The sequence below is a fragment of the Epinephelus lanceolatus genome, chromosome 9 (assembly GCF_041903045.1).
Source record: "Epinephelus lanceolatus isolate andai-2023 chromosome 9, ASM4190304v1, whole genome shotgun sequence".
NCBI classification, from domain to species: domain Eukaryota; kingdom Metazoa; phylum Chordata; class Actinopteri; order Perciformes; family Serranidae; genus Epinephelus; species Epinephelus lanceolatus.
Window position 1 is genome coordinate 39889421 of NC_135742.1, and position 17342 is coordinate 39906762.

The window sequence follows — 17342 nt, forward strand, 5'->3', positions numbered from 1 at the left end:
TATTATTATTATTATTAATGATAATAATAATAAAACTAAAGGTAAAATTATATAAATACCATAATACCAATTACTGAGAATGCCACACAAACACACTACAAATATCTTCAAAGGTCCTATATTATGCTCATATTTAGGTTCATACTTGTATTTGGGGTTTCCACTAGAATATGTTAAAATGCTTTTATGTTCAATATCCCAAACCAACCAAGAGTACCTTGCTGCAGTCAAGATGGCCGACAGGGCGCCGCCATACCGCCATACATCCAATCCATGCCGGAAGCTACAACCGAAAGTTGGTTAATCGCCGCTCGATCCCGGAAATATGACCGAGCTAAAACAAAAATAAAAGCTTAAAAAACACGTACGTTTACACATAACATAATTTTATGCATTTTGTGCAGTTACATGTTTATCGTAACGGTATAAGTGACTAGTTAAGTGTCTCGACATGACTTTATAGGCTACTGTAAAACTCAGAAGTTAGTTAAAAGCCTACAATAATACCACTAAGTTATAATGCTAACGTTTCATGGATTTAACTTTAATATCAACGTTATGAATACAAATGTAAATATTATGTTTGTGTGGTGGTGGCCACACACACACACACACACACACACATTCACAATAGGACTGAAGAATAACTAAAGTTAAATAAACTGAATTCTCAGATTAAATAAACTGAGAATTAATAAAAAATGAGAATTTACACAACCAAATAAACAGCACTTTCAGATTAGGCTGCAGTTGCAACATGCATACATGGTCACAACAAATGTCATACTTACTTTCACATTAGCATATGGTTAATATTAATTTATGTTAACAGTAAAAAAGAAGGCACTGTAAATCATTGGTGGTACAGTGTAAGGGTTGTACTGCCCAGACATTATGCATTAATCATATGATCCTTCCTTTATCTCCTGGATCACAGATTACCTGAGAGGAAGTGCACAGTATGTCAGGTTGGGGAACTGTGCTTCTGGGACATTAATGAACAGCACGGGGGCTCCACAGGAGACTGTCCTGGCTCCATTCCTGTTCACACTGTACACAGCAGACTTCAAATACAACTCTGAGTCCTGCCACATCCCGAAATACTCGGACGACACTGCTATTGTGGCGTGTATCAGGAATGGGCAGGAATCTGAATACAGGGAACTGATAAAAGCCTTCAGTGACTGGAGTCACAAGAACTGTCTCCTACTGAACACCTCAAAGACCAAGGAAATGATTATAGATTTCTGCGGGTCCAAGCCCCCTCTTCAGCCAGTGAATACCTGTGGGATGGACATCAAGGTGGTGCCAAGTCATAAGTATCTAGGTGTACACCTGGATAATAATTTGGACTGGTCCCTACACATAGACGCTTTCTACAAAAAGGGGCAGAGCCGCCTCTTTTTCTTAAGGAAGCTCAGATCTCTTGACATCTGTAGTAAGATGCTGCAGATGTTTTATCAGTCTGTGGTGGCAAGTGTGTTGTTTTATGCTGCAGTCTGCTGGGGAGGAAGGAAAATTGTTGTAGATTCATGGTGTATAAATCTGCCTCTGCTACAAATATCATTCAAACACTGTGCAGACACAGCTCCCCACACCCCGTTTGTTCAAAGGCACAGAAGAGCAGCTTAGAGAAATGACTTCAACCCTGCTGGTTGTATTTTCATCCACCAGGGATCTTCAGGGATGAGTGGGGACATCATGGGCAACACAATGGCGCCAGACATTTGTTACTGCAACAGAACAGGCATTTCCTGGGTCTAGAGATGTGTTCATTATCCAGTTTAGCTATTAAATGAATGCAATAATTATATTTTCCTATTGTCAGTCTTCTGTTAATCCTATTTTATTTCTGGAATCTAATAAAACACAATCTTACACTATCATACTGGCAATAATAACTTCACTTGGAGTTCTCTTTTTTGTAAACAACGTCTTTACTGAGTTCAATCACAAATCAAAAACAAGGGAAAAGCATAAAACAGAACAGGCAAACAAATACATGAACATACAACAATGTCGCCTTTTTCAATTATAGAAGGATGCATCTGGAAGAAAAGAATATATCAGAATCAGAATCAGAAATACTTTACTGATCCCCGGGGGAAAATTGTTAGTGTTACAGTTGCTCCTATTCAACAAAGACTGTAGTATAATATATAACATATAGAAATATAAAATGTACAACAATATATACAATACAATAGAATATATGCAACAATATATACAGCAGTGGCACACATACTAGTGTAAAAAAAAACAAAGTGTCGTTGCCATGGTGACATGATTGAAGGATGGATGAGGATGAGGAGGGATGTACACAGTCATAATAATGGAATGTGAAAACTCCTTTGGCAAATAACACGGCCTGAGTCCAACAGCCAACAGTTCTATGTCCGGGCAACAGATATGTTCCTTGATGGTAATAATAATGTGACCAGGATCACACGAACTATATATATATATATATATATATATATATACCGTTATATATCTTATCGTTTTATATATATATATATATATATATATATATATATATATATATATATATATATATATATATATATATATATATTTATACACACACATACATATATATGTAAGAAATAAATATGCAAGCCAGGGAATGACAGTAGTGGCACTTTCTATCTACATGATAGTATACAGTAGTTGTGACATGGAAGTCATGGAAGTCCCAGCAGCTTGTTAAAAGGCACAGTTTCTGAATAGCGTAATTATCAGTTCTTATAATTTGACCATTGAATTGACGGTGATACTGTACTTAACATTTTGAATGCAGGACTTTCACTTGCAAAGGAATATATCTATATTGTTGTACTAGGTGTTTACTTGAGTAAAGAATTTGAATACTATTTCCACCAATGGTTGTCAGGCTGTACTGCATTTGAGTTTTTGTGGTGGGCGGGGCCACAGTGTGGCTGTAGTACTCCACATTAACAACACAACCTGTGCAGCAGGTTGACCCACTGTGCTGTGAACTGGAAATAGCAAATCATTTCCTTGTTTCCTGTTTACATCATAACCATGTGTATACCCAACCAACTTTATCACTCTATGTCAGAAGAGCTGTGATTTCAGGTACGCTGAGTCATTTTTCTGTTGACTTCCATCTCTAAAATTGTAAAGTGGGGTCAAAGGTCACTCTGAATAGACTAATCAGGAAATCTATGGTGTAAACCCAAGAGAGTAACTCAAGGCTTCCTGCAGTGTGTTAACATGATATAATGACTCAGTATAATTAGACCTGTTTCAGAAACCTTAACCTCATTACGACACAGATAACACAGGATTTCACAGTCATGGAGTTTCTGTAATAGTATCTGGGTCAAATAACATGTAGGACGAAAGCTTTACAATAAGCTTTATTTTGGTCGTGAATTAGAGAAGCTTTACCACGCAAGACAACAGAGGGCTGGAAATTTGGGGTATTTACAAAATACCATTGTCAGTCAGTTTGCTACATTTTTCTGTGATTTAGAGGTTACCTGACATGATGTGAGTGATTGCACTAAAGCATCTGCTGTAAGAAATCCATGTTCTAAACTAGTTTGAACACAAGATCCCAATGGGAGATGGATCCCCAGGGGGTTATTAGTTAAGACGGGGTTAATCAAATCCTGTTTAACTAGTATGTGTTAACTACCTGTCTACGTGCCTCACCCACAGGTGAATTCCTGAGCCTGCGTGCCTCTGTGGGTCCTATCAGGGAATATGGATGGAGGACTTCCTTGTAGCAGCAGGGAGGAGACTCTTGAGGAGGCCTGTTTCACTCACTCTTATTTCCCTGTTTGCAGAGTGAGGACTGGAAGGGCAGCGGGCACTGAGCTGGACACTGACTGAACTCTCACCGGCCTTTTGTTCAGGAGCAAAAGGTAAGCAGTGTGACTGTGGAGGATGTGTTAAGTTACTCTGATAGACTACACAGCTTGTATAAACTGAGCTGAACAGGTGCAGAAAGGCACTGGGAAGATACAAGGAAGTATTCCAGGAAAATTGTGCAGAACGTTACTGATTAACATCAGCTCAGTTTCTCTGTAGGTTTGTAATGTTACAATGTATCTATAATCTAACATGTAGTTTTCCCTACACATGTGTCTGTCAGTCTGATTTGGTGTCTATCGCATTTAGTAACATTTCCAGCAAACTCAGTAATCTGCATATATAACCACTGGGCATATGTTGATCAATCTTTAAACAATTATGCTTAAGAAAGCCCTTAAGAGCCAACATTTACATAGAAAAATACGACAACTGTCACAAAATTTAATGAGGTTTGCAAAGCATATGTAATTTACATTTTTAAAGGTAATTTTATTTGTGTAAAATCTTTCTATTTCCTTATCCAATTGCCAGCTTATCTATTATTACTGTAACTTCAATTAGTAGCCCAGGTTACTCTTTGCTTAAAGCACTGAACTTAATGGGTCCATAACTGGAACAGTCTTTAATTTGTTTATTCGTATGAATAATACTTGTTTAAAAATAAAAACAGAACTGCTTGGCAACCAGACCAGGCACCTGATTGAGACAGGCCTTTATTTGTCAAAATGAGTAAACACACTGGGCTAGTAGAGGGGACTGGGCGTTTAACTGGGACTAGGTTTTTAAGTGAAGTTTTATGGCAATTACATGAAAATTTATGAATAATGAGAAATGTTTTTTCTGTATGCTGCGCTTTTATTTTCTTCCATGTCCAGAATGCTTTACACTGAGCTACTGCGGTTATGGGACGAGGCGGTGCAGGCAGCAGACGCCAAGGACTGGGAGGGAGCTCTGTCCAAACTGGAGCAGATCAGTGAACCCAATTCTCGCATTATGTTCAACACTGCCTCAGCTCACCTGGTCCTGGGACAGCTGGACCTGGCCCTGCAGGTCTGTGTGTTGTCTGTATTGTTGGATAATTGTTGGAGGGAGACACTGAAATTTCTGTCAATGCTCCATTTTGTTACATTATTATAACTTCCGTGACAAAGCTTTGCCTTTTCCCCTCTCTGATGTCCAGGCCTTAGACCTCACAATTGCCAAGGATGAACGTCTTGCTGTTGGTTTCTTCCAGAGAGCAGCAGTGATGATGCAGATCAACAGGTGGGAGACAGCACCCTGTCCCAAATACTGACTTTCAGTCTATACTGCATTAAAGACAGACTAAGTAACTTTTGAAACCACTGTGACACCTTGTTTTAGAATGTCACACATAATGCTGATCAACTTACTCAAGAGGAGCTTGGAATATAAAGGGAAATCAGTCTGCTATCATCCTGCCATTGTAACTGCTGTTTACTAAAAGGTGCATCGTTGTGGTCACATGAAATTATATTGTTGCCTCCTTATTGTGATGTAATTCCAACTCAGTCTCACACCCAAGTCATCGAAAACCAGCGCTTGGTCAGTGACTTACAGCTTTGGACACAAATAAAAAAGCCAATCTTTCATTTCAGAATGATGTGCAGCCGGTCGCTGTTTATGTTTAATGGCGACTGGTGGCATCAGGGGGAAATGCAGCGGGACAGTCCGAGAAAGGCAGACAGGAGGGTTGGTGGATGGGTCCTGCAACCACCGACTTTCACTCAAGAGACTGGCATTTGCCTCCCGTGTGACTGTAAAGCCAAACCCTATTTTTTTGTCCTAAACCCAACCACGTGCATGTGTCAGCAATACGTAACCACATGTGTTTGTTGCTGAAGGAAAAAAATGTCAATTCTCAGTGTTTTACTGACATAGTGCGGTACAAACAGACAATGCATGTAACAGGCTTAAATTGACACGGCGTCCCAGAACATCAACAACCAACGCACCCAGGGTACCTTGCATGCCATATCTCGAGGTGGAAAGTCCATGACCAAATGTTGAAATGTGACGAGGTTGGAGTGAGAATGTGTTAGTAATTCCTCTTAAAACAGGGAAGTGATGGATCAGGCTGTCAGTTACAGTTTGATTTGATAAGACGGCAGACAGGAGGGGTTGTTGGTAATGTACTGATGACTTGATTGGTTGGACTTTGTAGTTAGACCATCGAGGTATTGACAAATGGTTTGAAATTTTAGGAAATAGGCTTATTTGACTTCTTGGTGAGAGTAAGATGAGTGATCTCATATCTGCACTGTAAATGTGAGAGCCAGCAGTTGGTTAGCTTAACTTGGCATAACGACTGGAAACATGTTCTGTCCAAAGACGACATTTTCTGCCCAACAGCAACTCCAAAGCTCCCTAATTAACACGTAGGCCTAATATCTAAGCAGCAACCTCTGGGCCTGAAAAATGAAGCCAATTTAAGTGCCAAAAACTGTAGTTCCTCTGACGACCACTTGAGGCTGGCTCCAAGAGCAAGTCAGTCCCCATAGACCCCCATTTTAAAATGCCCAACTTAACAGCAGAAAAAAACATGTTTACAGTCTGGTACAAAAAAACTAAAGAGTCAAACATTCAGTTTTTCCAGTAAGTACATTTTGCTTTACTAATAAGCCTGTTTTGTTTTGTTTTTTTTGCTAGTGAAAATTAGCATTAGCATTATCACTGTTAACCATAGCTGTAAATGCACCATGATAACCAAGGGGTTGGGGTTGACTCCATCCTCTCATCCAAATGTAGTCACTTCGAGCTCCAAAAATCCAAGATGGCACCAGCCAAAATGACTTACATTGTAAAAGAGACATCTGTAAATCAGTGGATAAATTTATATTGAGTGTCACAACCCCCACAAAATGAATTGTTTTCCAACTAGGATTTGATCCATTCAAAAGTCTAGAAGAGATTTAATCATTTTTTCCCCATTCAAGTTTGCGTAGGGCTAAACCAGAACCTAGCTGATCTGACCTTAAATCCGGGTCATTTTATAGTCAGGAAGTTGAACTTTTGGCTTCATGCGTCACTGAGCAACTTTTCAAGGAATGAACGGGGCCCACCATTCAACGTCCTATCCATTTTTTGAATACATCTATGTCTAAAACAGGAGTCCACAAACCAATAGGGGACATCATGGTGGCTATGACTATTACTTTATACAGTCTATATTAATATCTCATTTGTTTGATCCATAAAAAACAAAGTGTAAATAAATGTCACATTGTGGTTTTATCTGTGATTATGTGCTGGAATGTTGTTTTGGCTGGGCACTCTCACTTTCTGGAGAGTTTTCATCACTTTGAGGTTGCCAGGCAACCAGCATAGACTGCATGACGAACAAAAAGTCTGACCCCTAACACCCCACAAAGTACGTTTTTTGTAGAAAGCTTTTCTTGTTTATTTTTGAAAATGTGCTGTTTTTTTAATCCCTTCCTGTCCAACTCTGAGTTTGTCTGTTTGCCTGTTTGTGCGTCGCTTGTCTCTCCAGGCTGGAAGAGGCTCTGTCAGACTGTATCTGGGCACAGAAGCATATGAGAGGAAACATGGTCATTGACTACAGACAGCTGGGACTGCGATTCAAACTCTACAGCTGGCAGGTCAGACATTCAGCCTCACACACACATATACTGTGCACATATACTGTGCTATACACCTGCATTCACACAGGGAAGCGTCAGCCTCCAGCATGTTTCCTCTGACACAATACAATGAAATAAAAAGAAAATCCAATCCCATGAGTTCTGTCTGTGCTGAGGAATGAAAACGGAACAAACTGTGCTTTGTCATCACTTCCATTGTGCAGTTCAAACGTCGCATACACCTGGAAGCTAACAAAGCCTCATTGATGGAGGCTGAAGAAGAGGTTACACAACTTCACATATTTCTCACAGTACAGATAAGACATGCTCAAGCTTCCCACAGATAATGCACCTGTGCTCAGTAGCAGCTAAACTATGGCTTAGTCCAGCTAATGTGCTTACAACCAGGCTAATGTGACTATCAGTGTGAGAAATCATATCACATTATCAGACACACTCAGCATCATCTATCTGCGATACGATGGAAATGATAGCCCAAAGTTTATATAAACTACATGACAGCTCCACTGGTTGTCAAGGAAATCCGATGAACTCAATTGAATCTGGAGCAACATTCTGATGGGAATCCACACTATCATGCATGATGATGGTAATGATGATTATAATGATGGGGCACAAAGGTAAAACAATGGTTTGTAGATTGAATAAAGGTTCATGTGATTGGTGGTAAATGGCAGCCAAGTTTTCAGAAGAAAATGTTACATACAAGGAAATGTTATAGCAATGCATGTTTCATAGTATCTAAAGTGACATACTATCTATGCATAGTATATAGGCTGACTTGGCCTGTTTGGGTACCAAATATTGATGTTTTGTAGTGACCAGTTGCTGCCTTTCCAGCAGGGACAGTGCCATGAAAGCAGTAGTTGCACATTTTCTATTGCATATAACATTGTTGAAAGTTTACAGCTTCAAACTAGAGACCTTGGGCATTCAGAGGATGGATGACTCTCAAAGGTATATTGACAATAAAGGGGTTCCTGAGCAGTTTCCAGAGCAGAAGTGCTCTCTATCCGATCGCCAAAAAATCCAGTTCTTACAGAAATCTCCAAATGTCAAAAGCTTTTGATACCAAATCACAGCATGTTTTTTCTATTATGTTCCTAAAGGTCTTGGTGTATTCATCTGGTTTTGGAGGGATTTTTGACAAATTTTCTCAATTCTCCAGTGGTAAAAAAATGGAAAATTTAGCACACAATCTGTGTAACATCATGTACATCCAAGAATGAACTCGCTAGGATTGTGACAATGACAAGTAAAATAGTTGGCAAGCCACAAAAGCCCTTGACCCAACTCTTTACAGAAAGGACAAGGAAGAAAGGGAGGAGTGCCTTGGCAGATAGCTCCCACCCTCTCTTTAGCCAGTTTGAGAACCTGAGCTCTGGGAGGCGCTACAGAGGGTCTGTCTGGAAACTAAAAATGTATTTAAGAAGTCCTTCATCCCAAGTGCCATTAGTATCATTAACTCAATAAAGCGAATGATGAGTGTTAAACCACAGTTGGACAATAAGCTGATTTAACGTGATTAGGTGTTAAATGCTTGTGTGACTGACTAACTCACTATTTGTCTGCTTTTTACAATGTTGTCTTTTCTGTTTGGTGAGGTGAAGACAAATGTCCACCTATGGTGGACATTCTATTCTATTCTATTGTACTATAAAAATGGTATCACTTAGGATGTTAGAATGGTCGTCATATACTCTATACTATATGCTCTAAGCCCCTGTACAAACTTTTAAAGTTTAAATAGACATCAAACCAAACACAATGCTTGTTATAGATTCATGACACGCAAAAACTTGACACACAGTGCTGAGCTGCATCTCAAATTAATCTCCAAGTTCCCTGCTTTCAGATGATATACCACTTCAATGGGGCATTTAGTGTTTTCCTTCTATCTCCCACTAAAGATCCCTCTGTTCCCTCTAAAAACAAAAAAAAGTGGTCTATTGTGGGTCTCAGAGGGTTAAATATTCATGGCTCATAATGTTCAAATACCCTAAATTTACACAAACCACGTATATTTTGGAACATATCAGATATTGGCGTTCAGTCATTATTATTTGAATGATCAGTTAAGAGCTCTGTAGCTGAGACACATTCTTCCTCAGTAGAGTGACAGACTCTCAGTTGTTGGCATGTCTCCATCAGTGACAGAGCAGCTATTGTTTCGCTGCCATCACAGGAGAGCAATTCCACAGAAGAGGAATGACAGTTAACGACTGAACAAACTGAACCGGAGCACTTAGTAAATATATACATAAAGAATCCAGACACCAAAGTTTGACAATTTCCTTGACACAATAAAAAGGATAAATAATGCACTGTGCTACATTTCTCTATGTTATTCTTCAAGGTGGAAAAACTTGTGAAATTGGCACTGGTCTCTGGCTATTTAAATCACAGACCCAACAGAAGTATCTCATGCACAGACATGTCACCTTGGTGAATACTTGAATAATGATGCTGCTTTTTAGCCTTTGTAGTTCCGTCCTCTAGTGTCTTAAAGCTTCAGTGCGTGGGGAAGGTTTGTACCAAATCCAGAGAGTTTGGAAAGACAGAAACGTTTGTTATCATTGAATCATTGCTACTGGCCCCTGCACAGTTTGTTGTGTTAAATGATGCAAAGATATCAGCAAAGATAACATGAATATTTATGCTATGGTTCTGAAATTGTGATGTGTCCCCTAGGTATTATATAATGCAGCAGCTGTGTACTGTCGGATGGGCCAGTGGGAGCGGGCCAGGGAGGTCCTGCTGTCAGCCTCCCAGGAGAGAGGAGGAGGAGGGCGAGGGGGACAATTAGAAGCAGCTATGGACAGTGTCCTGGTGAGTGTCCCAACTTTCACAACAGACTGCAGAGATCATGACACAGACTTTGGTGATAAATTTCCAAAGTCAACTGCCCCTGCATTGTTTAACATAAGCATGTTTGTTGTTTGCATTTCTGCCATTGCCATACTTGTTGTCCTAACAAGGATAGAAAGATGAGAATGATTCTCCAAAGTTGTGCCCACCCTCACTGTGCTTTAAAGACACAATGAAATGGAAACTTGAACTTCCTGTGAACAGTGAATAATTGGCTGTGCTCCATTTGGCCATGCTTGTGTGCCACTCACCAGGCACCTAGAGGTGAGAGCAGTGAAACCCATTTATCTTAAGTGCAGGTGGTAAATGCTGCAGCAGGTATGTATGATGTATGATACACTTATTGAACTACAAAGGTAAATATTAGGAAGGGCAAAATTATGAAACTGTTAAATCAATGTCTGTTGAGCCAGGATCACTGCTGCCAAACTTTAATTTCATCTGGAACTGGCCAAACTATATCCTGTATTGGCTGGTGGCTTAGTGGAGTGGGTCATCCATTTATTGCAGGGTTGTTGGCAAGACTCCACCTCTCCACATGCCGAGTGTCCTTACAGGTACAGTTGGTACATGCAAATTAAGTGGTGCGAGGTTGAAAAATCTGAACTTCAGCGACCAATTCACACCATGATAGCCAAGCATTCATTTCCTGAGTATAAAGCCAAGGACCTACCATTCATTCATCGATTAGGTGTTTTCAGACTTATACGACTTGAGGTATTCACAAGTATGAAGTGAGTTAACATAAAATATTCTAGTGTTTAAACTTGCGTGAGTAACGCAATGCAAAAATTCGCATCGCGTTTGGTATGAACACCACTCATGGCAATCTCCCCGGCTGAGCTGTAACATAAGCTAGCTCAGTGGTGCTAGGTGAGCTTGCAGTAGATGCATGCAGTGATATGGTCGGCATGTGTACTTTGGTGAGAGAAAATAGCTCAGCCAAGGGGGGGTGCCATTAATGTTTACATCGCTGTCACGAGCATGGGTCTCTCATCCATGACTACATGCATGCTTCTTCCTGTGCAGAGATATGGTTGACAGGTATATAGTTAGAAGAGAGGGTAGACATCTCTACAGCTGATACCTCCAACACGCTGCAGCTCACACCAAAACAATCTAGACTAATAAATTGCACTATGGGTCAGAGGAAAATTAGGCACTCTCTTTAAGCATGCTCTTAAAGCAGTGGTTGTCAAACATTCTTGATTGATGTGTACCCCTTTGAAATATTTTTTTCAGCTGAGTAACCAACGCATTCTCATCCCAATTCGTCAAATAGCACCACTTTGTTAGTGGACCTAAATGCAGTAAAAATATACACTCACTGAAAATATGACATGCTAGGTACCCTTCTGTCTCAGTTTTGGACGTTCACAGACAGCTTCTCAATTGACACCTGTTACATGCATTGTGTCCTTTCAAAATACACTTCCATTTTCACAGGAAAAGTACAGTTTCTGCCCGTTACATGCATACAGCCTTTTATAAAAAAAGAGAAAAAAAACTACTTAAAAGACACTTCCTTTTTAAGTTTATTTCTTTACACTTAGACAACAAAACATCATGGCTTGGCATAAAATAAGTACGGTTCTTACCAACTAACGTCACATACGTATGTCATTACTGTAGCATGCTTTGCATACTATACTAGCACTCTTTGTTGATATTTGGTTTCACACAGGAAGCGAAGAGCAGAGTTTGTTTGACCCATCCACCTCCCCTCCCACCTGCCCTATAGGCACTTTCTTGCTCTTTATACTATAGTGCCACCGACCAGTGTGTTTCATAACACCAGGTGCCTGTAGGTGTCATTATTTCCGAGGACATCCACTGACAAAACAGTGGAATTTGAGAAGTTCAGTTGTTGCGTAGGTATCTTATGCCGAGATCACTGACAAAGTGATAGTATTTGATGAGTTGGGAGTGAGAGCGGGCTGGAGTACCACCTGTCCAGTGTAAAACATTTTTGGTAGAAACGCACAGTGAACAAACATAAACATGACTGTGACTGCGTTTTTTGCAGTTCTCCAAAGTACTGCTAGGGGTACCCATATACACCCATTTGAGAAACACTGTTTAAAGAAGTCCTATTCTTCTGCCATCTCTATCAGAACAATCAGCTTTCTTCTTGTGAGATGGCTTTTTTCTGACTTTTATTTATTTAGGGAGGTTTCACTGAGAGCCCAGCTCTCATGTGGAATGTCCTGACCACTACAGTCTGACCTGCTCCATTGGTGCAGTGGGGGTTGGTGATAATGAATGAGGGGCACTGCTGTTTCACTTTCCCCCAGCCAGATTTAAAGGAGATAAAACTGGTCTCGCTTTAGCCTTTCTACCAACCATAGAATGATATCTCACTGCCCTAACACCCACTCCAGTAACCTGTTTCAATATAATTGCATCATAGGAAGTAGAGGAGCCATTTCATTGTGTCTTTAAGTGATAACTTAAGGTCAGTATTTTGTAGATCTTCATGGCAAAGGCTAAGGTAATAGTTACACTGATAAAACTGTTAAACAACTGTCTCACAAAGCAGTACAGATCATTTAGGTCAGAGCTGACTCTAAAAGTCCCTAGCTGAAAATGAAATGTATTGCTCCTCTTGTGGCTTTTTTCTAAATATTTTTAAAATTCAGGCGACACGGAGGTGCAGTGTTTCAAATTGTTGCCTCACAGCAAGAGGGTTCCTGGTTTGAAACTGGGATGATGGGCTCAAACCCAGGGTGAGAGAGCCCTTCTGTGTGGAGTCTGCATGCTCTCCGTATGTCAGCATGGGTTTTCTCCAGGTACTCCGGCTTCCTCCCACAGTCCAATAACATGCAGGTTAGAGTTAGGGTTAGGGTTAGGCTCTACATCGGCTGTAGGTGTGAATGTGAGTGTGAATGGGTGTCTGTCTCTATGTGTCAGGTCTGTGATAGTCTAGCGACTTGTTCAGGGTGTAACCCGCCTCTCGCCCAATGTCAGCTGGGAGACGCTCTGGCCGCCCCATGACCCCCAACAGGATAAACAGTTACAGAAAATGAGTGAATGAATGAATTCTTAAAATTCTCTACTAAAAATAATGATCTTATAACTCTAAAAATTAAAACCACTTGTGAAACAGTTCAAACAGTTTATATGTGCGCATAATCATCATCTTTATATCTCTTGAACAACAGAGGGGAGAGGTCCTGGCCCCTCTCCAGGTGCCCGAGAACGTGGTGTTTCGTCCCAGTAAACAAGATGTGGAGCAGCTGAAGCAAAGAGACTTCCTGGGCAAAGCAAAGGTAGAGTGTCCTCATGGGGAATGCTGTGTCATAAGTGTATGGTAAGATGCTCAAATACCAAAATGTTGCAGAACAATAGTAAAATTAAGATGCTCTGCTTGCAGGTGATTTCCTCCATGATTCCCAATGATGATTTTGGAGGCTTTGAACCTCTGAGGATGCAAGTAAGAACAACCACAGTGTCAGTATGATTAAATATACTGTCAGTAATCCCATTTGCTTACTTTGCTAACATCACTCTCTTCACCACAGAAACCTGGTTTCTATGAGCCCAAGATGGATGGAGCTCAGTGAGTATTACCAGGCACACAGGAATACTATTAACCATGTGAACAACACATTACAGTAAACATTTTGTAGATGTATGACTGATTTTGTCTTTTCACCACCTGTAAGGGAGTCTCGATACATGCGCATGCGGACCCCATACATGGCTCGAGGCGAGGGACAGCTGACTGTGCCAGGTGGGGCAATGGTGTTCTTATTTGGCGATGAGGACAGGGATGGGATGGTAACTGTCATATATGATGGACAGGTGAGGAGATAGAGAATCTATAATCACCCAAGGTACAAATCTTATAGACTGATTTAAGAGTTGTATTTGTTTTTTTGTATGTCTTGAGAAAAAATCATAGTTTCTCTTCTGGAGATTATATATAAGATCAGGAGTTTTGAAGCTGCATTAAATTATTTTTTTGGTACAGCAGAACAAGCGGAAAACATTGATGTATAAAGAGAACTCGACACAGCATTGGATGCAGGGCCCTGTTAATTCCTGTGAAAGTTGCTCAGTGGTGCACGAAGCCAAAAAAGTTTAAAGTCTCAGGCATAAAATTACCCAAATTTTCCAAACTGCGGGCTCATAGAGCAAGTGCTCTAGAGACTTTTGCCAGTCAACCTAATGTGTGGTTCAGCCCCCTGCTATCTTGGATGGGGATAAAATGATTTAATCATACGGCTCTTCATGACTTTTGAGTTGTTATTGGACCTAATGCATCAAATCCTGGTTGTGAAATGAGTCATTTTGTGGGAATTGTGGCACTGAAAAAATGTATCCACTGATTTACAGATGTCGCTTTCACAATGTAGTCTATGAGAAAAAGTCTTTTTAGGCCCAATGGCATGACATGACAGACCCGAATGTCATAATGTCAAATTGGCATCAAAGCCTGACGCTGTTCATTGGCTGAAAACACATTTACATCTTATGACCTTATAAAATGAACATGGTAGCAAACAGTTGCCTATATTGGGTACTGTACAGATCCAGCAGACATGGAGCAACATTAGCATTTGTTTAGAGTCAAGTTTGTGTCCACTTGTTGAATGTGAGTCCAATATTAACTCTTCTTTTAGCCCTGCTTTGGTCTCCACCAAATCTTGGGGGCAATAACTGTATCTTTAGCTGCTTAATGCTCCTCTATGTTCACTAGCTCGCTGCTATCAGTGCCTGTCTGCTGTTTGGTGGAGGGGTCTGCAGAGTTGGTGGTAATTTGTAATGATGTTTTTAAAGCTTTAAATTCATTTTAAAATGAAGTTTTCTTTCTTATGTGCTGATCTAGCTACATGAGTCCACAGTTGTTCAGTTGCTAGATTATATTTTATGTGAAATGATGTGTTTGAAGTTGCCCCCTCTCCAAAAAAGAATGTATGAATGCATTAGTGAAACTTGCAGATTCTCTGTGAGTTCTGCATTTAACAAAAAGATCAAATCACCAAATCACCTCCAAAAGAAAATTTTGACTGACTACCAAAAAACAAAAAGAAAAAACAAGATTTTTTTTCATTTGTAATTACTTAATTTTAATAAACAATTGAATTATTAGGTCATATTTAATATACATTTTATGCTAAGGGTGTACCCGGATGTGTATACATTACCTAGATTTGCATAGATAATGCTGATTTAGAAATCAGTACCATTAATTGGTACATAAACTGATACAGATAGCAGCTTTGTGTTATACCCCTACCTGCTCAACACCGAATAGTGAAGCATTTAGTAGCCACAGAGTCAGACACTTCCCTCAGGAGTTGGTAGAGACCAAACCAGAGTATGAACAGAGTGAATATTGAACTAAGGACCCTGACACACTAAGCCAATGGTCGACTTTCAGTCAACATCAGGACTTTGAAGAGCGTTCGTTCCTTGAGTCATCTGTTTTGACAATTTAACGAATGCAATCAATGTCTGAGCTGGTTGAGCCCTGTTGAGAGAAATCACTCTGATTGGCAGTTCAGCTCAGTGCATGAGAATGGAAGCAAGGAAAGTAAAATCAAGAGGGTGTGCGATCAAAATAACTTGTTATATTAGGTAAGGTTTTTCTTTTAGCCTTTGGGCTCTTTAGCAGAAATGGTTTCGTAATTGTCTGTTATTGTTCACTAGTGCAGAGTAAACTTTGATGTTCTTTGAACATTAAGTTGTGTTTTTAATGTGCTAACTGGCTCATCAGCATCTTGAATCCATCTTGTCAGTCTTCTGGTTTTCCTTTCTGAATGATAAATACAGACTACCTGCTGCTATGGAGAGTTATTTCCCCTTATGTGGGTGCAGACTGTATGTGCCAGTTTGTTTTTAGCCGTAGTCTCTGCGGTGTGTTCAAATGCAAATTTTTGGCCAAGACACAGGCGACATGAGGTGACACAACAGTTGGCTTACGTCACCACTTTTTTTTTGATGCCAGTTTGTTGTGTCTAAACCTTTACATTTCCCAGGTGGTCCAGGTGACTCCAAACGAATGAATGTTTTGCTAACAAATTTGACATATCAACCTTTAAGGCAATGGTATATGAATGTTGTGTTCACAACTTGTTTCTGCTGGCCCCCCCAAAAAAACACAGACGACACAATACTGAGACCCTGTTGGCTGGTGACAAAGCTGGTTGTTTTGTCTTTTATATTTCACTGTCTGATGTTCAATCCTTTACTTTTCAGAGAGGACTTCTGCCAGTGTCCCTGCTTGAGCCTGCAGATGTCAAGACGTCCAAAGGCAAAAAGGAGAATGTAATGTATTGTAATGTAGTGTTATAATGTTGGCCATTATATTTCAGGGTCATCTTGAGAGGAAACACACACTGGGTGTCAGCTTAGAGCTTTAATGGTGGCACTTCAGAGACAAAATTAGACTCATACTGAGCAGAGCTTTATCTCTGCTGCACCCCCCGAGACCAGCCAGCAAAACTGCTGTGTCAGGAAAAACACATGAAAAGGTTTTTAAAATGCCTGCTAAAGTTAAGCCACTGAGCTGGAACAGTTACCATATTACTGTACTCCTTTCAACAAAAGATAAGTTTCCTGCTGGGAGATAATACTACAGGTTTTTTTCACCATTAGAAAAACAAAATGCTGTTTCACTGACCTTCTTGTCTCATCTTCTTCCACAGAGAGTTCCCAGTGGGATACCTCTCCCACCGGGACTCAAGCCACCCACTCGGCCAAAGGCCCAGCCCAGCCCTGCTCCTCCTCGAGGTAAGAAAAAAAGAAAAAATTAATCACACTCCTACTTTACTTTCTCTAAAATCCTCCTGCCTCAAAAGAAGAAGAACTCTTGACCTTCTTTCCTCTGATCTGCTCCAGTAAGCACTTCTCTATTACAGCACATCATTCCAGGGACAGGGCAATATTTTTTATGCATGTGTACTCCCTGGCACTGTGGCTTCATCTTTACTAGATAGTTGGTTATGATTTTTTAGTGCTGATACTTCGTTTCTGTCTGACATTTTGACAACTACTGGACAGACT

The 17342-nt window shown here is 40.2% G+C and overlaps 1 protein-coding gene across 1 annotated transcript in view; it reads left to right on the top strand.

Annotated features, from left to right (window-relative positions):
- Positions 1 to 3740: 3740 nt before the first annotated feature.
- The window catches only part of noxa1 (NADPH oxidase activator 1), a 29793-nt gene continuing 16191 nt past the window's right edge, over positions 3741 to 17342 (top strand). The window contains exons 1-11 of the mRNA XM_033618746.2: positions 3741 to 3893; positions 4719 to 4893; positions 5024 to 5106; positions 7352 to 7460; positions 10155 to 10292; positions 13493 to 13600; positions 13705 to 13764; positions 13853 to 13890; positions 13997 to 14135; positions 16536 to 16604; positions 16985 to 17069. Of these exons, the coding sequence (XP_033474637.1) occupies positions 4720 to 4893; positions 5024 to 5106; positions 7352 to 7460; positions 10155 to 10292; positions 13493 to 13600; positions 13705 to 13764; positions 13853 to 13890; positions 13997 to 14135; positions 16536 to 16604; positions 16985 to 17069 (1003 nt within the window). The 5' untranslated portion in view covers positions 3741 to 3893; position 4719. The remainder of the gene's footprint in view (positions 3894 to 4718; positions 4894 to 5023; positions 5107 to 7351; positions 7461 to 10154; positions 10293 to 13492; positions 13601 to 13704; positions 13765 to 13852; positions 13891 to 13996; positions 14136 to 16535; positions 16605 to 16984; positions 17070 to 17342) is intronic.